Here is a 24,076-nt window from a genome sequence, read left to right on the forward strand (position 1 = left end):
TGCTTGTAATAAGAAAGAAAAACTTCACTCCACTATCAGATTTTTCTACTCATTTCAAGTGAAAATCTGCTTGAAAGAAGTAAAAAGTGTCTAAAAACAAGCTACTTTTTAATGTGATGAGTCTTATTTGAAGTAAAATGAGATTTGTTTTGACTAGAAATAAGACAAATATTTTTGGTAAGATTTTAAATGTTTTTGCAGTGTAGCCGCTGAATCTGAACAAAGCAAAACGGGAACCACGGGTCTGAGTTCACCCTTATAATGAGCTTCAATGAACCTCCGCATGCTTGAGGTCTTAACGGGCACTTGGAAAAATTATGGCAGTTATCGGAAATAAACCACGTTGCACCAGGAAGTAGCCTGATCCGAACAGAGACTCATCATCAGGTCGGAGCGGTTCCTCACAAGCGTAGAAGTCTCTGTGAGGAGGACGTCGCTTCTTCACAGTTCAAAGAGTTCAGGTTGGAGGTCGTCGCAGGTGTAGAAGGACAGATGTGTGTGTGTGTGTGTGTGTGTGTGTGTGTGTGTGTGTGTGTGTGTGTGTGTGTTTAGGTCAACAGAAACCTTCAGCTTTGACCTGCAGGACGTCGCTCAGACCGGGACGACTCTGAAGAACCTGGAGAAGAGGAAGAGGAAAGAAGAACTCTATTGATCAGAAACGATCAGCTCAGGTTGAGTGGTGTTGTTCACATCAGTTTTAAGAAGAGCTGTCAAAGTTAACGCATTAAATACGGCGTTTAATGTACGGCGGCTTCAGGAGGACAAAGTTCTCCATTAAAGGAGAATTCCGGCCATTTTTGACCCAAGAATTCCGGCCATTTTTGACCCCTAAATCGTTGTCCTGATGGTCACCCAGTGTTGGTTGGAGCAAAAAAAACGCGACTAAAATTGATGCAGACAAACCAGAGTTACACCATGGCTAGACGGCGCTAGCGATAGCCACAACGCTAACCTATGGGGGCAATTCTTTCAACCACAACAAACACTCAGAAAACAATCAAATATCTCTGGTACATGACTGGAATCCTTAGAGACACCACTGAACTCATATAGTGAACAGTAGAAACAGTAGAAACTTTGTGTTTTTGCATGTAGCCACTCACCTCAGATAGCCCAACTCTGAAACATCCTGGAAAGACATTACTATCCCATCACAGAGCGCCTGCTCTCCCCGCCACAGAAACTAACACTTTTTCCTTGTTGTGATGATTTCTTTACAAAAATAAACGGTGGAGCAGTGCAGTGGTAATGTCCATAATATCTCCATATTTGCATCAATTTTAGTCGCGTTTTTTGCTCCCCCCAACACTGGGTGACCATCAGGACAACGATTTAGGGGTCAAAAAATGGTCGGAATTCTCCTTTAACAAACAAACAAAAAAGTTTTCCATTCACATCAAAGCCTGTGATGTGATTTGTGTGTTACGGTTGTGGTGTGCAAATCAAAATATAGTGATAATGTGAAAAAATAGACAACTAGGATGTGTTATTGTTTTTCACATCTGTAAAATTGCATCCTTAAACTCTAATGGATTAACTGTAGGTACGCAAATAGCACCCTATAATACTTTATAAGGAAGAATAGAAGTAAATACAAGTACAGCTCTAGTTTGAAATGAACAACTTTAACCTTTAACGTGCCGACGATTTCCCCAAACAGGTGCTGAGCTTCCTGAGTGTCCGGCTCCTCGAAGTAATCCGACACCGAGACCTCGACCACGATGGACCTGAGGTTGTCACACACACCTACACACACACACACACACACACACACACACACACACACACACACACACACACACACACACACACACACACACACACACACACACACACACACACACACACACAGAGGACACTGTATTAATCATGTGTGTGTGATGTTAAAGGGATAGTTCACCCAAAATTGAAATTACTGGGAGAAGTTTCAGAGTCCTCCGTGGCTTCTCTGAGTTACAGGGGGTCTCGGCGTAGCAGTGCATGTCCATATGACGGTTGCAAATGGATACCAACTGTCTTCGTAACAAAAAGACACACCAAAAAACATCCAAACACCTCCATGCTGCTCGTATGTAATGTCCGTCTTGTATTGAAGCCCCGAAATGAGAAATTGTCCCGAAAAAAATTAGTCTATATCTATATTTCAAGCTTGTTTGTCTTCGTCCAAATTTGACGAACCAGGAAGAGGAGCTTCCGCTACAAAACAAGCTTGAAATATAGACTTATTTAATCTTTTTCGGAACAATTTCGCATTTTGGGGCTTCAATACAAGACGGACATTACAGACGAGCACTATGGAGGTATTTGGATGTTTTTTGGTGTGTCTTTTTGTTACGAAGACAGTTGGTATCCATTTGCAACCGTTATATGGACATGCACTGCTACGCCGAGACCCCCTGTAACTCAGAGAAGCCACGGAGGACTCTGAAACTTCTCCCAGCCCTTAGTCGACATGAGGGGGAGGAGATAATGAGTGAAATTTCAATTTTGGGTGAACTATCCCTTTAATTTTTCTTAGGTTTTTTTAGGGTTTTGCTGCGTCTCACTGTGGAAGTGCAGGATGGCCTGACCGCTGACGGGCGAGTGCGTCAGGATCAGCGTCTGCAGGTTCTTCAGTCCGGCGCGACACAGCTCCGTCGCCGCCTGCAGGCCGAGGTCGGTGACGCGCTCCAGCTCCAACACCTGCAGCTCAGCACAGGTGCGCACTGCACGGAAAAACACACACAGGCAACAAGTCTGATGTTTTTCCTTTAAATAGGTTTTCCTTTTTTAGTTTTTATAACTTTTATTTACTTGTAGGGTTCAAAAAAATCAAAATAATGAGACATTATCCCAAAATAATGAGATACTCAGTCAAAAAAAATGAGGTAATAACTCACATCATATCGATTATATAGTGTAAATACAGCAAACTTGGACGCAATTTGCATATATTTGATATGATGTGAGTAATTACTTCATTGTTTTGAGTTAGTATCTCATTATTTTGGGATAATGTCTCATTATTTTGCCTTCGTATCTCATTATTTGGGGCTATTTAAATCTTGTTTTTCTTGTTGTTCATGCTATGGAAGCTCAAAATGGGCTTCCATAGCATGCGAATGAGGGAAATGACAAAAAGACATGAAACAAAGGTGAATAAACAGAGAGTTAAAGTTGCATTTTATCACATTAACACCATTTTTTAATTATACATTCATGTCTGGTGAAATTACCTTAAAAATGTTTTTGTCTAGATTTTTAAATTAAATTAAAATATATGAAAACAAGAATTTTCTAAACATCATCTGTTAACTGTGGCTCACCAGCAGCAGCCAATCCCTGAGTCCCACAGCCGGCCCCGCCCACACTGAGCAAGCGGAGGTGTGGCCAGCATCGACCAATCGTCTGCAGGCAGCGGTTTCCAAAACGAGTCGGTTGTTGGCTGAAGGAGAGAGAGAGAGAAAAAAAAAAGAAAATTAAAAGAATTAAAGGGATAGTTCACCCAAAATTCAAATTTCACTCATTATCTACTCAAGTTTCAGAGTCCTGAGTTACAGCGGGGCTCCGTGCAGCAGTGCATGTCCATATCATGGTTGTGAATGGATACCAACTTTCTTCGTCCAAAAAGACACACCAAAAAACATCCAAATACCTCCATGCTGCTCATATGTAATGTCCCTCTTGTATTGAAGCCCCAACATGAGAAATTGTTCCGAACATTTTTTTTATAAGTCTATATCTTAAGCTTGTTTGTAGCCGAAGCTCCCAGTGTCTCAGTTCACTGCTCTTCCTGTGTCAGTGCAAATCTCGTGTGATTTGCACTGACCGGCGGAACAATTTCTCATGTCAGGGCTTCAATACAAGAGGGACATTACATACAAGCAGCATGGAGGTATTTGGATGTTTTTTGGTGTGTCTTTTTGGACGAAGAAAAGTGAGCTCCATTCACAATCATTATATGGACAAATACTGCTGCGCGGACCCCCTGTAACTCAGAGAAGCCACGGAGGAGTCTGAAACTTCTCCCAGCCCTTAGTCCACGTGAGGGGGAGTAGATAATGAGTGAAATTCGAAATTTGGGTGAACCATCCCTTTAAATAATTATATTTCACACTTTGTTGAAACATTTGTCGATCAGCTGTGACATCATGACTGACCAGGGGTGAGCCGGCGCCACCTGCAGGCTGACGATGCTCCTGCAGCCGGCGCCCAGGGCCCAGAGAACCTCCTGGCCCACGGGGTCGGACGAGCTCCTAAAGGGACCGAGACAGGGAATCAGACAGGCGATCAATCAATCAGACAGGCAGGGGATCAGAGTAGACTAGGGGTTGCACAGACTAGTCGACTTTACTGCTCCACTATGGCGTTTTGAGCTTGACGTCGACTAGTCGCTGATCATGTGACAGTACAAGCTTGAAACAACAGCTGAGTGCAGTGAATGAAAAAAATACAGGAAGTCGGGTACAGAAAAGGCGAGAGAATCCAGTCAATTTTCAAAATAAATATTGCTTTATTTTTACAGACTCCAAGTCCAATAATAAAAATTAAATAAATGATGATTAAGTTTGCTTGTCCGTCTATAAATATGTGTGAGTTGCGTCTGCACACAAGACACACATCCATCCATACAGCGCTAGAGACAGAACTGTGTGTGTGGAAAACCGAGTAGCCTACAGACGCTAATTGACCTTTCGCAAAACCCCGCCCCCGAACGGTCATTGTCCAATCAGACATCATAGCAACCGTTACTATGTAAACAAGGTCCGTCAAGCTTCGGACCTCCGACAAGCAAAGTGTATTGTCGGACAGTAGTTACCCGAAGAGTTTGGCTGGGGGAGTCGTGTCCTTTCCCTTCCCAAAGCTGAAAACACAACAGGAGAGGAGCCTACAATGGGTCAAACCGTGTGGAAGCCCCCCCCCCCCCCCCCCGCAGCCGGACCCTTCTCCCCCTCCCAGCTAAATGTCATGAAAATAAACAAGCATACAGCCTACATCTGCTCCAAGGTAAGCTAGCAGGACTAGGGCTGTATCCCAAATCACTCACTATTACAGTGTTTCCTCTAGGATTTTTTTTTTTAGGGGGGGGGGGGGTCGGACCTTACAACTTTCACTTTCACCAAGCACTGCTGCAGCATGCGCGCTTATCTCTCTCTCTCGCTCTGTGTGTGTAAATGTCAATAACAAACAGCGCTATGAGGAGATGAATGAACGGAAGACATGCAGCGGTGTATTTGCGACAATTTAAAAAAAAATAGAAGGAGGAATGAAGAAACACTGTAGGCCTACTATAGTGTACTTCCATAGATTGAATCCTCTCGGTGGGGAGAAAAAAAGAAAAGAAGAAGCTCTGGTCTCGGTCCGCGACACAAACACCACGTCCTGTTACCCGTAACAGTTATTCTCTTGCAGATGCGCCACATGATGCAATTTATGAATCGATAAAAGCCGTATTTTGATCATCATTATGTTTACATTGTGACCACGCAATTTTGTAGTGGTGTCAGAATGTTTAGTGATTATTAATATTCATAAATATAGCGCTCATATGCCTCTGAGACTCTGATGCCTCAAGACGCTCAATATAAAAACACTGTTGACACTCGGGCGGCGTCGAGAAGCTTGTCGGGCTAGCAACGGTAACTAAGGGGGGCGGGGCCTTTGCGAAAGGTCAATTGTTTAACCGACAGTAGCTACAGTATTATCTTTTGCACTTGTATGTTACAAAAAAACAAACTGATTTACAGCTTGTTGTTTATAAAGCTGCTGTTCTGTGGACTAATTTCTGTGCGTGAGCTGTCAGTCAGTGAATACAGATCGTTGCAAAGCATTTCCCTCCTCCTGTGATTTTAGTTATGATGGGAAAAATATGAATAACGTCATCAGCGACTAGTCAACGTCGACTCAACTTTCATAACATTAGAGTCGACTTTAAAAAATCTGAAGTCATGCAACCCCTAGATCGGACAGGCGATCGGTCTCACCTGTAGGTGAGTGTGTGCAGGTTCCTGCAGTAGCAGCTGGCCAACCACAGCGTCCGCTCCGTCAGGATGTGAGGACACTGAGACACCGAGAGGAGGAGCAGACTGCCGCCGGCCGACCGCAGCAACGCCTCCAGCCCCGGCTCCACGCTGCCCCTACACACACACACACACACACAATCAGGACAACTACAATACCCACAATGCACTCTGTCAGGCTGAATGTTCCTCCCTTTTAAAGCAGTACTAAAGAACTTTCAGTTTTGGTTGAGTTTGGCGGCGCCTGTGGACCAAAGCGGTAGTGTTTTGCCTGAAGGAAGACTCCATTTCCCATGAACACTAGCGTGAAGCCCTGTAAATATCCTGCATTAAAATTAACAGAAGACATCAAAACTAAGTTTCTGTTTCCAGTGGATCATTTCAAAGTGAAAACACAAACATAATCCATTGCTAAAGTGCTGTTTTGCCTGTTCCCTCCTTGTTGTGACTCGCAAAAGTGAAAGTGAAACTTAAGTGAGAGCAGGGTTCCTACCATGCTCCTCAAAGCTGCTTAGTGCCAGAGAAAGAGATACAGACCCCCTCAGACCACAATAGAGGTGTCATTCAACTTGTTGTAAGTCGATGTATCATCACAAAAGTTATGAAAATATTTTATGAAGGTTGAAAAGTTACTTAGTGTTGGTTTAATCTCCTTCTCTGTCGACAACACTAAGGGCCTGATCTACTAAGACCCCAGATAACCGGCGCTAAATTGCGTGCTCCTAGTAACATTTTGCGTGTTTGGTTAGCTCACGAAAAATGAGTGATCTACTAAGAGTAAAATGACGAGTCCGACACGCGCAAACTGCAGTATTTAAATGAGTGTTTTGCGCGTGGTAATCGTGCTAAATAAAGACGCAAAAACTGTTTCAGGTTTGGTAAATCACACTGCGTGCCCTAAATAAATCTAATTACTCTACTCTATTTTGCGTGTTCTGGCAGAAACGTCCATATCTGCATAGTCATTAAGGCAAAAGCGTTAAATGGATTGCACTTGCTATTTTCCGCAATCCTCGGTGCGCCCGGTTAGTAGATCAGCTTCAGCATGTGTCTGGTGAAACGAAATGTGAAGAAATGGTCGTGTGAAAAAGAATTTCCCAAGAGGGACAATAAAGGTCTAAAGTCTAAGTCTATACACGCAAACCTTTAGTAGATCCGGCCTTGGACTCTCGCTGAAATTAGATACTGTTACTATGGCAACATGCACATTATAAGTGTGTGTGTGTGACATCCTTCCCAGTGTGCAGCACTCACTGTTAATCCCCAAGAGCTGAAAACTCTAGATTAAGATTTGGCTTGAAGGCTCAGGTTGTAGCTGAAACCTACAAACTGGGTTTAAAATATAGATTTTTTTTTTTTCCGTGGTCGTAGCTCCAGTGAAAACGGAAGCCCGTCGCCCCCGGTTACCTGGTGTTCCTGTGGTAATCCTCCCGCGACTCGTCGGCCCGTCGGCTCCGAGGCTTCAGGTTGTTCAGAACCACGGACTGAGTCTGAGTGCACCACTGAGACAGAGTGGTCAGGAACTACACACACACACACACACACACACACACACACAGAGAAGAACGTTTAACGGATCAATAATAGTCTGTATAATATAGGGATGTCACGATTACTTGTTGTTTTCACAATTAATCGTGGTATTAAACGCCACAATTAATTGATCGTAAAGATTCTTAAATACCGTCACTTTCTGAAAAAGATGATGTTGGAACTATATCGGCAGATGTGCACAAAAATAAAGGTAAATGCTCAGATACTGGTCCATTTAACTTAACGTAACACTGAATTGGTAGGAATTTAAACGTTAGCGTGTCATTTTTAATAAAAAAAAAAAAGCAAGACGGGGCGGTGCGTGGTGCAGTGGTTAAGGCGGCTGTCCCATGTAGAGGCTATAGTCCTCAACACAGGCGTCCCCCTTTTGGAATCCCGCGTCGGGCAGACCTTTCCTGCATGTCATTCCCCCTCTCTCTGCCTCCCCCTTTCCTGTCTATCTCACTATGAGCTATCAAATAAAAGGCAAAAAAGCCAAAAAATATACTAAAAAAAAAAAAAAAACGATTAAAATAAACGCAAACATTTGGTATCGACAATTTATGATCTGAATATTTCAAACATTTCCCCTGGGGGATTAATAATTGGTCATATATTAATAGATACTTGAAATATTTTGTGTAAACAATGAGTAATGTAACCTAAATTTGATTTTACACATTCATAGTGTTGTGAAATTAATTAATGCATAATAATCGTGATAATCGTGATAATCGTAACACCGTGATTATTTCTCTGACAATAATCGTACCAAGAAAACTTATCGTGACATCCCTAGTCTAATATAATAATAATCAATAACTGTCTGTATTTGTCTCCAAACAAACAAACGTGCAGCGTGAAACCAAACAACAACAACAGGTTATCAGTGATCCAACTATAGCGATAAATAAATAGAAAAAAAAACGTGATGATTGATTGATTGATTGATTAATTGATTGATTGATTGATTGATTGATTGATTGATTGATTGATTGATTGATTGATCGTCTACCTCGGTCGACACTCTGGCGCTGTCCAGGCGGAGTCGGGTCCAGACGGCCGGGTGCCTAGCGACGACCCTCCAGTCGGAGCAGACCTCGGCCGCGCGCAGCAGCGAGCGCACGTCCAGGTACGGGAAGACGCAGAAGAGCCCGGCCCGCCGCCGCAGACTCTCCGCCCCCAGCGGCCTGTCGCCACGACGACGGGAGGACGGGGTGGAGCGGGGGGAGGAGGGGACGTCTGAGGGTGGCGATAGAGGAGGAGGAGAAGAAGAAAAAACGAGATGAGAAAAAAGGAGAAGAAAGAGAAGAAGAAGAAGAAGAAGAAAAAGAGAACAAGGAAAAAAGGAGAAAAATAAGAAAGAGATTAAGAAAAAGGAGAACAAGAAAAAAGGAGAAGAAAGAGAAGAAGAAGAAAAGGAGAAGAAAAAACGAGAGGGGGAAAAAGAAGGAGAAGAAGAAAAGGGAGAAGAAGAAAAAAGAGAAGAAGAAAGAGAACAAAAAAGAAAAAGAAAGAAAAGAGGAAGAAAGAGAAGAAGAAAAAACTATAAGAATATAGAGAACAAAAAAAAAAGAAAGAAAAGAAAGAAAAGAGGAAGAAAGAGAAGGAGAAGAAAGAAAAACGAAAAAGAAGAGAGAACAAAAAAGAAAAGAGGAAGAAAGGAAGAAGGAGAAGAAAGAAAAGAAGAAAAAGAAGAAAGAAAAAAAAGAAAGAGAAGAAAGGAAGAAAGAGAAGAAGGAGAAGAAGGAGGAGATAAGAAACATTCAACAACAACCAGAGCAGGAAATATAAAATAAAACTATCATAAAATCCGATCATTTCCTCCCCCAGATAACTTTGGTGTCATTACAAGTGGTTGTGATGAAATGAGCTCCAGCCGAGAGGCGCGTATATCCGTATAATGGAGTCTACAGGGCAGCAGAATGCAGCTTCTAAATAACACATTATCTGCAGAGAAACTCCTTCATTTCACCAATATTTAGTTCTGATAGGCTAGTGCTATTCCCCTCTGAGTCCGGGGTTAGCTGTTATCAACATCCGGGCTCTGTAGGTTGACCTGCTGACCTCTGACCTGGATGATGTCATCTCTGAGAGCCACGCAGCACGCTTTGTTGCTACCACTAATGCTACGGTTCGTTTCTGTGCGTTTCTGACTTGTCAGAACAAAATGAGCAGCTGGATGAAGTTCAGCTTCCACAGGCTTCCTCTCCTCAACCTGGACTCACTAAAGCTCCGGCTAGTTGAGATAAAAATGGACCCGAATGCTGAAGCAGAATGATTATTATCAGAATGAGCTGGGCAAGATTGTATGATATAATGTCCTGAGAAACACCCTTGAAATTCATCATATAACTGTTATCAGTATTTGTCTACTTTTATTTATTTATTTACTTATTTATTATTATTATTCCATCCTTTTTGCTTTATTTCCATCTTATTTTTATAGTTTTGATGTTTTAATTATTTAGTGAGGGGAAGAAGGGAATAGGGAGAAAAGGTTTGCTTTGTTCCTTGCTTGTAAGAATGTCCTGTTTGATTTACTGTAAATTGCAAACAAAACTAATAAACACATGCTTGAAAAAAAAGAAAAGAATGAGCCACGCGGCGCTCAGAGATGACATCATCCAGGTCAGAGGTCAGTAGGTCAACCTAGAGACCCCGGATGTTGATAACAGCTAACCCCGGACTCAGAGGGGAATAGCACTAGCCTATCAGAACTAAATATTGGTGAAATGAAGGAGTTTCTCTGCAGATAATGTGTTATTTAGAGGCTGCATTCTGCTGCCCTGTAGACTCCATTACACGGATATACGCGCCTCTCGGCTGGAGATAATTTCATCACAACCACTTGTAATGACACCACAGTTATCTGGGTGAGGAAATGATCGTATTTTATGCTAGAAATAAGGTCCAGATTGTAAAAAACGGTAATTATCCTTTAAAGTTTAAAGTCGACCTGATCCCGGTGTGTGAGTCCTGGAGAAGACGAGTCGTCTCATCTCGATGCTGCTCCAACAGCCGTCCTCCTCCTCTTCATCTTCATCCTCCTCCTCTTCATCTTCCTCCTCCTCCTCCTCCTCCTCGGTGCTGTGATGACGTCGGTGTCTTTTGTTCCACGTACTCCCCCACCCTCCGTCCCCCACCCTGCACACACAACACAACACAAACAAAAACAATCAAACTGGGCTAGTCCAGTTGTTCAAAGATAATCTGATCAGATTTTGGATAATTGATTGGATCAAATCTTGAAAACGAGTTGTTTCAAAACTAAAAAAAGATTCTTGTACTGTGTATTTGCCTTTCTTTTATTTATTTAAACAGCCAGACCAGATAAAATCAGGTCTGTCTGTTTAAATGACATTGAAGAAACAAAAAAAAACAGCACAGAAAACAACACAAACATCCCATTTTCATATAAATCCTCTCTGAGTGTCTCAATGCTGCTGTTCTACCTGCTGTTTACAGACCTGTCAGCCTTCAGTGTGATGCAGAGTCACATTTAACACTCATTATCTGGATCTGGGTAAACGTGAAAAGTTCATATCTGGATCAGACTGGTCCAATCCAACTGAGCTTTGAACGGTTACATGCTGCCATTCCGACATGCTGCCACTCCGACATATCGCCATTCCGACATTTTACTATTCAGACATGTCACCATTCAGACATACCACCATTCCGACATGAAAACGTCCTGCCATTCCGACAGTTTCGTCCCGCCATTCCGACAAGGCTTTAATTTCCATAAGGAAATGTGCGTTACTCCGAGCGGCGGTTAGGTGTATGTGTGTATGTTTTTTTTTTTTTTTCATGTTTTAAGACATGTGTACAGATGTGATACAGTCAGTGGAAGCTTAATAAATAAACAAACACAAAGTCTCGCCATGTACAATCACACACACCGATGTCAGTTTGTAACCATTTCCCTTACAATAAGGATATAAGGGGAACTGGCACAACGCAGTCCTGCTGCAGGCGGATCTAGGCTCGCGCTACTGGTGCGTCCATGGAAGCAATAATCAAAGTCGCTACTTAGAGTCTCTGTATTTCACTGAACTCAAAACGCGCCCATCACAGGCGACATATAATAAACTATTACACACTGATCAACAGAACCCGAAAGCCCTCCCCCCTCCCACTGTCCATTAAGTCCGAGTGGGAATGAGTGTGTGTGTGGGTGCGCGAGCGCACTGTCACTGTCCGTGCAGGCGTGTGTGTGTGTGTGTGCGGGGGTGCGCGAGCTCACAGTCAATGTGTGTGTGTGTGTGTGTGTGTGTGTGTGTGTGTGTGTGTGTGTGTGTGTGTGTGTGTGTGTGTGTGTGTGTGTGTGCGCGTGCGTATGTGTGTGTGTTGGTGCGTGGTGAGGGTGAGTGAGAGAGAGTTTGTTTGTCCTACTGTCCACACGGGAGAGACGCCGCGGCTCCGCCGAGGTGACCACCAGTCCTCTCCCTCGTCCCACTTGGCTGAAAACGGGCTGTGAGGTGTCCAAACGGGCCTTTATGATCCACAGGGTAATCCACCGGGAAAAATAATCCACTATGCCGCCTCTCCTCCCCTCTCACCACGTCACTTCTCCATTTAAACCCTCGGTCCCACTAATGCACTTTTACGCATTACGCACACAACTTACAGAAAAAAAGAAACATTCATTCATTCATTCATTCATTCATTCATTCATTAAAGGTCCGCACGTCCCAGTGCGCAAACCACAAGGATAATTGATCATTTCCCTGGCCTAATACACAATGAAAAAAACCTGGGGAGCAAACTTGCAAATCAACTACCCCAGCTGGCCAGGCAAAACCCAGTGGATCACTACAAGTTGTTGCAACTTTTGGGAATTTACTCCTGGTAAAAACAGCACGAAGTAGTCAAAATATGTGTTTTACGCATGCCTCTGTGCGTCTGCAGATCAAATTGTCTATAATTAAACTTGGAGCCAGACCCGGCCAGGCTACAGGAGAGATCAAAAATATGCAGGGGTCCAGGACCCCCATGAGAACCACTGATCCTGTTGAACGTACTGTAACCACTGTGATACAATAATAAAAAACATCACTGATCTGATTCACCGGCGTAGCGGTCCCTCTCTCCATTAACTCTATCTCTCTCGACCACAGCTGCAAACTATAGCACAGCGCCAATAATAATAATAATAATAATAATAATAATAATAATAATAATAATAATAATAATAATAATAATAATAATAATAATGCATTTTATAATCGAGATGGATGTGACAAGGGCGTTGACCAGAGTCAAAGTGCTGTTAGAGGAGAGAGATGGGCAGGCAGGGAGGCGGTGATCATTATTAACCTACACATTTAATGACCTTATGTCGGAATGGCGGAACGTTTCCAAAAAAGGAAAGTACCGCCATTCCGACAATGGAAACAAAAATTGTCGGAGTGGTGGGACGTTTTCAATCAATGGAAGTGCCGCCATTACGACAATTAGACGTCAATGTCGGAGTGGCGGTATGTCGGAATGACCCGCGGATACCGCTTTGAACAACTAGGGTAAAAGTAAAGGTGGATTACGTGATCCTGGATGGAAAAAGAAGGGATTTCAAAATCCTGATTTGTAGTTGCGTGTCCATCCACCTTTTTGTATTCGCATTTTCAAAAATTGCGAATAAATACTTGGATGGAAACGCAGGAAATTCGAAAAAAGGCAGTAAATGCGCATAAAAGTTTTTACGCTTTGGGGGGGTGGATTTGTCAGCGTATCGATAAAAGGAAAATGCAACTTTTTGTTACGGAAACAGGTTTTGCGAATTGAGCCAGAGTTTGTGGGTGAAGTGTCTGCTGGAGGACGACTTCCCAAAAGTCTTTCACCCGCCGACGTTCAAACAAATGGAGGACGACGCACTCCTCCTCTCCCAATAATCGCATAACAATAACGAATGGAAACGGGCATAAATTCGCATTTGCTTTTTGCGCATTTTCACAAAATCTGCTCTTAAATTCGATACATATGGATGGAAACCCAGTTATTGTGATCCAGATTAAACCTTTTGAACAACTGGGCCCAGAACTCAACAAAACAGATAATTCAATAGATAAAAAGATCGAAACTGTACAGAAGCATACCAGAACCTCTCTCTCCTCCCATCCCCTCCTCCTCCTCCTCCTCCTCCTCCTCCTCCTCCTCCTCTGTCCAGTCGGGTCCAGGGTGGGGGGTAGTAGTGGTGGTGGAGGAGGTGGGGGGGGTCACAGTCCCACCCCCCAGAGCCCAGAGACAGCGTCCGCATGCGCCCGCTCAGACCGCTGCAACAGGCAACGACACAGAAAACCAACAGTTTCAGACCAAATATCCAGATCTGTTGCATCGGCTGCTTTCACGATTAGTAAAATCTATTTATTAGGGGTGTCACGATTCTCCAAATCCTCGATTCGATTTGATTTTCGATTTTAGGGTCACGATTCGATTCGATTCTCGATTTTTTTTCTTTTTCTTACAGCACAGAGGCCTATGCTATTTTCAGACTAGTCTAGTCTACGATCATTGGTTTTATTCATCAAATTTTGTACAGTAAATCTTATTTCAAAAGATGGGATACATATAAGTGATGCAATTTCCATAATGTATCACATTAGGCACTAATGGTCACATTTAAATAATTTCTTTACAATATAAAGGTAACATGCCCCCAAAAATCATGATCCAGGGGCCAAAATTGCCCCCAAGGTTTTGAAACAAATATATTTATATCTGTACATTATCATAATTTTATTTTCATTAATTTACCGTCGTGTCTCATTATTCTCCTGATGTCGGCTTAATGTAATGTAAACAGATTGCGCTGATACGCGAGAGTCATGTGACAGCGGGGCAGAGCTGCAGCTGCAGCGCTGCGATGGACCTGATGATCAGGTCCCGATCAGACTGGCGGTGGCCCACAGTCAATCAGTCCCGGATCCTCCACCGTCACCAGATCCCCAGAAAGCCCCCGCAAATAATACATCGACAAAAAGTGGCAAGTTGCAGCTTTTCGTCGGCTTATTATTTGCGGGTTTTTTTTTTTTTTTTTAATCTTATAACGTCTCTGCAACATGCGGCTCTCAGTGCTTGTCGGTGTTGTGTAGTTAGAGCTGCGTCTCCCTCCTGTTCCCCAGGTAGGAGGGGGACAATAGCCCACCAGGGCTGGGTGATAAAACGCTATAAATTGTGAAATAACTTTTCTTCGATAGAAATATGAGACGTGGTCGATTCGGTTTCATTCATCCATGTTTTGGCAAATAGCCAATGATATTGAGAGTTGCGCCGTGCCAACCAATCATGTGGCTGGAATAGAGCCAGTCAACATGTGCATTTGTTTGGGTTGCTGCAGACATGCACAGCAGCTGACACCGCCGGTAGAAAAAAAAAAAAGAGAGAGCGAGGGAGAGGGAGAGAGAGAGTTGCAGAGAATGAGTGAGTGTTGTCTCGAAATAAAAAGTAAAGGAGAACTCGGACCAGTGACTGACAAGACGCTTGGTGCGCAATGGGGACAACGGGCAGTTGTAGCTTTGCGTGCGGGGGGGAGGGGGGATCGTCGATCCTCTCTTTGACTTCGATGCTCGAGATTGTGACGTAATTTCGATCGATTTCGATAAAAAATCGAAATCGTGACACCCCTACTATTTATTATGGATCAATAAAGTTTATTATAGATCATTAATAGGACTTAATAGGTCTAAATGTGTCAGATACCCGTAGTGATGGTCACTGTAGAGCTGCTCCCCGAGGCGACACGAAGCTGAGACACTGTAACTCCTCTGGAGGAGGAGGAGGAGGAAGAAGGAGGAGGAGGAGGAGGAGGAAGAGGAGGAGAAGAGGAGGAGGAGGAGAAGGAGGAGGAGGAGGAGGAGGAGGAGGAGGAGGAGGAGGAGGAGGAGAGGAAGAGGAGGAGAAGAGGAGGAGGAGGAAGAGGAGCAGGAGGAAGAGGAGGAGGAGGAGAAGAGGAGGAAGAGGGACAGAAGAGGAAGAGGAGGAGGAGAGGAAGAGGAAGAACAAGAAAAAGAAAAAGAGGAGGAGGAAGAAGAAGAGGAGGAAGAGGAGAAGGAGGAAGAGGAGGAGGAAGAGGAGGAGGAGGAGGGAGAGGAGGAGGAGGAGAAGGAGGAGGAAGAGGAGGAAGAAGAAGTGGAGGAAGAGGAGAAGGAGGAAGAGGAGGAGGAGGAGAGGAAGAAGAGGAAGAAGTAGAACAAGAAAAAGAGGAAGAGGAAGAAGAAAAGAGGAAGAGGAGAAGGAGGAAGAAGAGGAGGAAGAACAAGAAAAAGAGGAGGAGGAAGAGGAAAAGAGGAAGAGGAGAAGGAGAAGGAGGAAGAACAAGAAAAAGAGGAGGAAGAGGAAGAGGAAGAAGAGGAGTGAACAAGAAGAAGAGGAAGAGGAAGAGGAGAAGGAGAAGGAGGAAGAAGAGGAAGAAGAACAAGAAAAGGAGGAAGAAGAGGAAGAACAAGAAGAGGAGTGAACAGGTGTATTGTTACGTCTCCTTGTATCAATAAAGTTGTGTTGAACAGCTCCTCACCCGGTTGCCGAGGGTTTCCTGCATCGTCTTCATCAGGTCGTCGTTGCTTCCGTCCAGACTGCGTCCGTGGTAACCGTACGGGTGAGCGGCCGCGGCGTACAGCCCGTCGCCGTGTGTGTATCTGATGTCGTCGTCAGTGTCGTTGCTGCTGTCGTTGCTGTGGTGACGGTGATGGTGATGCAGGAAGCCACCGTTGTCGTCGTGGTGATGATGCGAGTGCGAGGAGCTGAGCTGCAGCAGCTGTCGCTCCGCTCGGTCGGCTCGGTCCAGCAAGGTCTCGATGAACAGCTGGAGGAAAACAACCAAACTGATCAATCAATCAATCAATCAATCAATCAATCACATAATAAAGTCGTAAATTTACGAGAATAAAGTCGTACATTTCCTACGAGAAAAAAGTCATAACATTACGAGAATAAAGTCGTACATTTACGAGAAAAATTTACAACTTTATTCTCGTAAATTTACGACTTTATTCTCGTAAATTCACGAGAATAAAGTCGTACATAAATTTCCTATGAGAAAAAAGTCATAACATTAAAGGGATAGTTCAACATTTTTGAAAATTGGCCCATCGCCATGATCCCCCTAGTAATAGCAGTAGGTTCGTTACCTTTAATTGTTGGTCCAAGCTGCTTTTAGATCGGGGGAGAAGAATACCGAGCGGCGCAGCTACACTACGGAGGCTAATGGAATTTCTTGGTTTTGCTCATCAAACTCAGCAAATACACAACCAAAAAACTCAAAAACGCTGTGGTGGACAAGTTGTGACCTGCACATTCACCACGCTATGAGATAATAGCGGAAAGTTGCGAGATGGAGTTGTTTTAGAGGCAAAGTCGGACTTTACACTCTAGACGGCTGCTCGGCGGAGTGATTTCAAAAGCGCCTGTTTACTGCAGATACGTCCGTATACTACGGCACTGGCTGAGGTGCGCACACTGTGTCCCTCCGACCAGTGGTTCACTGAAGAAAGTAGTTCTGAGTATTTGCTTCACTTCTCTTAACTTTCCGCTATTATCTCATAGCGTGGTGAATGTGCAGGTCACAACTTGTCCACCACAGCGTTTTTGAGTTTTTTGGTTGTGTATTTGCTGAGTTTGATGAGCAAAACCAAGAAATTCCATTAGCCTCCGTAGTGTAGCTGCGCCGCTCGGTATTCTTCTCCCCCGATCTAAAAGCAGCTTGGACCAACAATTAAAGGTAACGAACCTACTGCTATTACTAGGGGGATCATGGCGATGGGCCAATTTTCAAAAATGTTGAACTATCCCTTTAAAGCAGAAGTAAGTGGTCCGGTCGTTTTCGCTAATGCTGCGTTCCAGGCAGGCTTTTGAAATCGTAAATTACAGCTTCAAGTCACAACTTACGACTTTGTAGCGTTCCAGGCAACCCACTCGTGTTTTTCCGACCTGTTTTACCGGTGAAAGTCACTATAACGGCCACTCGTAACTTCCGACCCGTGAACTCGTACCAGATCGAACTGGTACGACTTCACGGTCGGAAAAATACGAGTTTCCTTGAACGCACCATAACAGTCCTCGTCCCTACGTCACCACATTCACGGCGTTCCTTGGCTGCACACACAGCCCTGCATGCCGTTCTCTCTCCTCATTGGATAAAAACTGTAGGATACGATAAATGTTTTCTCTTCGGCTCAGAGCAGAGCAGAGGGACTGAGAGACCCGTGTTTCAGTCCAAACACTCTATGTAAGTGATTGCTGTCGGAAGATATAACTATTTAAGACTTATATTAACACAAATATATCACTTACTTCTGCTTTAAGAGAATAAAGTCGTAATTTACAAGAATAAAGTCGTACATTTACGAGAAAAATTTACAACTTTATTCTGGTAAATTTACGACTTTATTCTCGTAAATTCAAGAGAATAAAGTCGTACATTTCCTATGAGAAAAAAGTCACAACATTACGAGAATAAAGTCGTAAATTTACGAGAATAAAGTCGTACATTTACGAGAAAAATTTACAACTTTATTCTGGTAAATTTACGACTTTATTCTCGTAAATTCAAGAGAATAAAGTCGTACATTTCCTATGAGAAAAAAGTCATAACATTAAGAGAATAAAGTCGTAAATTACAAGAATAAAGTCGTAAATTTACGAGAATAAAGTCGTAAATTTACGACTTTATTCTCGAAGTTTGTGATTTTTTTATTTGTCAATGTGGCCCTAATACTCCGTCGTAATACATATACGTAAATCAATCACATAATGAGCAATAGATCCATATTATTATTCTAAATGATAAAAAAGCAACAGTGGCTGTCGGCGCCACCTGTAGTCGTGTTTTGGCCTCTGCTTCTTTTTCTGCCGTCGCCCTCAGGAAACGCTCGATGTCGACCATCTCCCTGCAGACACACACACACACACACACACACACACACACACACACACACACACACACACACACACACACACACACACACACACACACACACACACACACACACACACAACACACACACACACACACAGGTTTCAAAATGATTGATACAATATTGCCATTAGTGGGAAAGAAAAACAACACAACAGATGAAACGATAATGTAAATGAACATCAGCTGCAGCTCTGATAGGATCTGCTGTTTGTCTCTGAGTCTGTTACATAACAGAGTCGTGTTGTATTGTTTTTATCTCCGACCCCCCGACGGCCAGCTGGATGCAGATAATTACGTCACAAAATACAAAACACACACACACACGACACAAAAACAGCATTAAAAAATAAATCACAGTATGTGCCGACAAATGAAGCTGCATAAAACGCACACACACACAAAACACACAACTCCCTCGGGGATGCAATGTCTCACTGTCATCTTATATTAATCATCACAGCCGAGTGTGTGTCTGTGTGTGTGTGTGTGTGTGTGTGTGTGTGTGTGTGTGTGTGTGTGTGTGTGTGTGTGTGTGTGTGTGTGTGTGTGTGTCTTTGTGTGTGTGTCCAGTGAGGCAGAATAAACGTGACGTGTCCTCTGTCTGTGCATCGTGTTGTCGTCGTCGTGTTTCTCTGTTTTTCGGTACACTGACTGACTGTGCTCTCTGGTTGAGACGCTTTCACATTCAGAGGAATTACAATTCATTTTTTACAGAATAAAAAAGACAAAACTGAATGAAATATAAAGATGAGTCTCTGTTGTGTTTTACATATAAACATGGCTGCACCGTAACCTCTGCTACAGGCCTCTGTGCTTTATTCTCTTAATTTAACCGACTGAGCCTCGTTTTGTTCGTTCGTTAATGCAGAATTAACTATCAATACTTCCTGTTGTTTGTAGTGTGATCACAGATGTGCAGACAACTACCACTGGTCCACTGTGAAACTGAAACTAAATGTAAAACCTGGTGATTTTCAGGTAAGTTCTGGATTCATAAGGGAAATTAATGTTTTTCTATGATTTATAAGCAGATTTCTGGATGTTTATGATATAGATTTATGATACAATGACTCATCAGAAAGTCAATATCACATTTAATCCATACAGATGTTCATGTCCGTCAGATTTGACCAAGTGAAATCCTGATTTTTTCTTTATTTCTGTGGCTGATGGGATGTTTGGGATCAGTAAACTGACCTTTTTTTTTTTTTTAAATCAACCTTTTGCTTCATAAAATAGCAAGAAACGCTCATTATAATTTCCCACAGACGAAAGGAAACATGGTCAACATCGTCAAAAGAAAACAAGAGATAGGCTACTGACTGTTGTCGTTCGTTCAGCTCCTTCTCTTTTCCGTGCAGCTCTCTCTTTAATCGCTCCATCATCTCCATGGCTGCTGAGATCTGAGATATAAATATAGACATAAAGACATTAAACTGTTTATTAATCCCACACATGAGAAATTTGGTTGTAACAGTAACATTTGTAACATACAAGGTAAAAAAAGTAGAAGAATATGCAAAAATAGAGATATAAAAACTATGTAAGACAAACATAGTTATAAACCAAAATGTTTCAGGAATAAATACAGTTATTTACAAGAATAGAATAGTATTATAGTCACAGTGTTGGTAGTTTAAGTGTGTATGGGGGTGTACAGCAGCAAGGTGCAGTTTGTACACAAAAAATGCGACTGGAATCTCTTGAAACTCCAATAATTAATTTAAAGGGGCATATTATGGAAATATCACTTTTTCAAGGCTCTTTGTGGGTGTTTGTCTTGACTTCCGGTCCCCAAAATGTAAGAATTGACAAAAAAATCTGTAATTTTCAGGCTCCCTAGGTTGAAATCCATGTGATGTAACTAGGATTCGAATTTGCATAACTCCACCCCTACCTGGGACCGGTAGAAGGGGGCGGGGCAAGCAGTGGCTCATTTGCATTTAAAGGGACAGGCACTGAAATCAGCCGTTCTGAACAGGGCTGTTTAGAGAGGATGAAAAGAGAGCTGATGTTTGATCATTGGGGTATTTTGACCAAAGCATGTCACAGACATGTCTTTAAGACACCTGGGAACTATAGAACGAATCACCTTGTTGTTTACAACTCCTTCCGGGTAGAAAAACAGCATGAGAACAATAGTGACTGACGAGAGTTTCGCTATATCTCAATTTTCATGTGACTATATCACCGTTTAGACTAATCTGATGTTTGTAAAGTCTATAAAACCAATGATTGGACAAACATTACTATTTGTGTGCACATTTTTGTAATTAGTCATGGTTATCATAGATTAGCCGGGCTAACGGTTAGCTACCTGTTTAACTTTAATAACTCAGTGACTCAATAAACGCTCCATGAAAAAATATTTTCTCCAGCGGATATCTGAGTTCCAACATGACTGAGCTAACTGGAGTAGTTTCATGTCGTGTCCGACAACGGGAGGGTTTTAACAGCTGACGTCCTGCTGTTAGCTTAGCTACCGCCGTTAGCTTAGCTACCGTTAGCTGTCCCTGTCAGCTGAGCCACTGATGCTTTCTAGACACCGTGATTCCCCCAAACTGAATAAATACAACACATAGCAACACAAAACACACACACACAGAAATAGTAATGTTTCTTCAATCATTTCAGATTTGTCTAAACGGTGATAGGGCGTGAAAAATATGATATAACGTATAGCTAAACTCTCGTTCTTTACTACTGTTCTCATTCAAATTATGTGCTGGTTTTCTACCCGGACGTAGTTGTAAACAACAAGGCGATTTGTTCTATTTTAATTTGTGGAAAAGGGACAGAATATCTTTATCTCCTTTAAAGTGTGTTTGAACTCTTTTCAGTATCATCGTAGCAGCTCGACCGCCACCCACCTGTCTGGACAGGTACGCGGCCCTCTGCTCCACTTCCTGTTTCTCGCTCTTCAGTCGCTCCCCCTCCCACCTCTCCCGCTGCAGCTCCACCTCCCTCCTCTGCAGCGCCACCCGCAGGCGGCCCACGCGCCGGTTCACCCGCTCCTCCACCTCCGCAAACGTCCGGGCGATCTTACGGTCCAGGCCGAGGCCCAGCCGCTCCTCCAGCCCGATCCCCACCGACAGCCCGAACTCCAGCACGCCGACTCCGCCCCCCAGCTCCTTCCCGGGCAACGCCAGCGCGGTGGACGGGGTCTCCGCCGCCGCGGGGCCCGTGGAGGCGGGAAGAGCTCGATCCGAGGAGCCGAACATCTCCCGGAGCAGCTGCATGGAGGCGGAGGACGAGGCGAGGTCCAGGCAGGCCAGCGGCAAGGGGAAGCAGCGGGGCTCCGAGCCCAGAGAAGAGCTCTGTCTTTGGGGTAGAGCGGGGCCGGGGAGCGGGAGAACGCCGGGTCTGGAGCTTCTGACCCGAGCCTGAAAGGTAAAATACAGTTAAGTAGGGCTGTGTTTAAAAAAAAAGATTTTCCGATTTATATCAATCTTCATTTGAAAGATCAGATATCGATTCATAAAATCCTTAGATCGATCTTTTAATGTACGCCATTGCACTGTTTACTTCTGGAGTGGGTCACTTTAAATTAATTTTCATTAAATAAGAATTCCGGCCATTTTTGACCCCTAAATCATCGTCCTGATGGTCACCCAGTGTTGGTTGGAGCAAAAAACGTGACTAAAATTGGTGCAGGCAAACCGCTAACCCATGGGGGCAATTCTTTCAACCACAACAAACACTCAAAAAACAATCAAATATCTCTGGTACATGACTGGAATCCTTAGAGACACCACTGAACTCATATAGTGTACAGTATAAACAGTATAAACTTGTGTTTTTGCATGTAATCACAGACATTACTATCCAATCGCAGAGCGCCTGCTCTCCCTGCCACAGAAACAAACACTTTTTCCTTGTTGTGATGATTTCTTTACTAAAATAAACGTTCGCAGATATTTTGGACATTACCACTGCACTGCTCCACCGTTTATTTTTGTAAAGAAATCATCACAACAAGGAAAAAGTGTTTGTTTCTGAATTTTTTCTCCACCAAGTCTTTGCAATTGACCGTTATTTCTAGATTATTTCTAGACATTATGACACAATTAATCGTTATTTCTTGGCTATTTCTTGACATTATCACATAATGAACAGGCTGTTAATTAAAGGGTTACCAAGTTATTAATAAAAATCCAAGGTTAAGTCTTGATTAAATGTCTTTTTTTGTCCGACCAATGTTCAAAACCCTGAAGGGCCTTCAAGAGCAAAGTGACGGTATAAACTGAATATCATTTGGTTTTGGGTTGTTGGTTGAGCAAAAACCAGTTATTTGACAACATTACATTAAAAAAAATGCACCAATTAAAGCAGAAATGAATAATCACGATGCTTGAATCACCTGCGACAGCACCAGCAGCGTCTCGTAGGTGTGTCGGCTGACCAGGTGAGCCTGGAGCTCAGGTACGGACACGAAACGAAACTTGTCGCCACAGCGAGGACAAAAGTAGGGCATCTCCTTGGAGGAAGAGGAGGAAGAGGAAGAGGAAGAGGAGGCAGAGGAGGAGGAGGAGGAGGAAGACATGATTCAGCAGGGAGGTGCAGAGTAGACCTGGAAGATAAAAAAAGGGACACGTCACGAAAAGAAAAAACAAAGAGACAGCGACTGGTTGTAGGATAAGACGGGAACAATTGAGACGTTTTTCCCCTTCATGCACACAAAGCAGGAGATGAGTAAACCTGTGGAAAAACTGGGTCAGTGTGCGTGCTACATAATTGATTTTTCTTTTTCTTTTTTTCTTTTTTGAAGATAAAAATTTAATGAGGCTGAAATCTGAAGATTAAAAAAGGAGCAAAATGCTGGTAAGAGTCCACACATGTCCCACTAATGTCAAGTTCTCCTCCTCGCCTGTTGGATTTGACATTAGTGGGACATGTGTGTGTGAGTATTTATTCCCATGATGCCGATTGCTAAGTGAACCGTAGCATCTTCCACCCCCCACTGGCTGTATCCTCTGGTCAACCCCATGCAGAGGAATTTTAAATATGGATGAATGAGCAGGAAGAAAGAAATGTCTGGGGCGTGGACTCCCGGCTCTCTCTCTTTCAAAACACACAGTTGATCCCTAAAAAAACACAGTTTTATGTCACCGATCTGTCATTGAAAGAGTTTGGTCATTAACATGGGAGGTATAGGAATGAACCATGGCGACCAAACCAAACCAAAGCAGTAGCCTAGCGGTTTACGGCATTTCTCTAAACCGGATGAAGTCATGTTAGTGTCTGGATGTAAACAAATAAAGATCTGGTGCGATAAATATGGAAAAAGTACAGTTTCATGGCAAGTTCAATTCTTGATTGCAGATTCTGGGAAGTTACTGGTCATGAACAAGAATAGTCCGACATGTCCTATTAAAACAGCTGATCAAGTTTCCCTGAAAAATTGGCAATTTTTCTACCAAAATACTCTTAAGAATTACTTTAAACCCAATATTTTAATGAATTAAACCACTTAAAGACAGTTAAAAACAAACAATTAAATTGATAAATTGAGAAAATAAGCCCTTTAATCATTTAAAGGAAAAGGCTTGGGAAAAATTATCCATAAAATGCCAATACTTTGTTGTAATGGTGGAACAGTATCACTATATTGTTGTTTTTAATTAATTGA

General features: G+C 43.0%; 1 protein-coding gene across 1 annotated transcript; it reads right to left on the bottom strand.

Annotated features, from left to right (window-relative positions):
• Positions 1–553: 553 nt before the first annotated feature.
• LOC311001565 (F-box only protein 41-like) lies at positions 554–22,990 on the bottom strand (the record flags this gene model as incomplete). The annotated part of the gene is made up of 16 exons (XM_083992649.1): positions 554–616; positions 1,631–1,746; positions 2,547–2,705; positions 3,306–3,424; positions 4,140–4,235; positions 5,964–6,116; positions 7,407–7,522; positions 8,548–8,774; positions 10,492–10,679; positions 13,631–13,807; positions 15,234–15,298; positions 16,048–16,335; positions 18,346–18,418; positions 19,771–19,850; positions 21,318–21,830; positions 22,808–22,990. 16 exons carry the CDS (start codon positions 22,988–22,990, stop codon positions 554–556), a joined length of 2,616 nt encoding a protein of 871 aa, XP_083848775.1.
• Between the last annotated feature and the right edge of the window lie 1,086 nt (positions 22,991–24,076).

The sequence above is a fragment of the Trachurus trachurus genome, assembly GCF_905171665.1.
Source record: "Trachurus trachurus genome assembly, chromosome: 18".
Taxonomy (NCBI): Eukaryota; Metazoa; Chordata; class Actinopteri; order Carangiformes; family Carangidae; genus Trachurus; species Trachurus trachurus.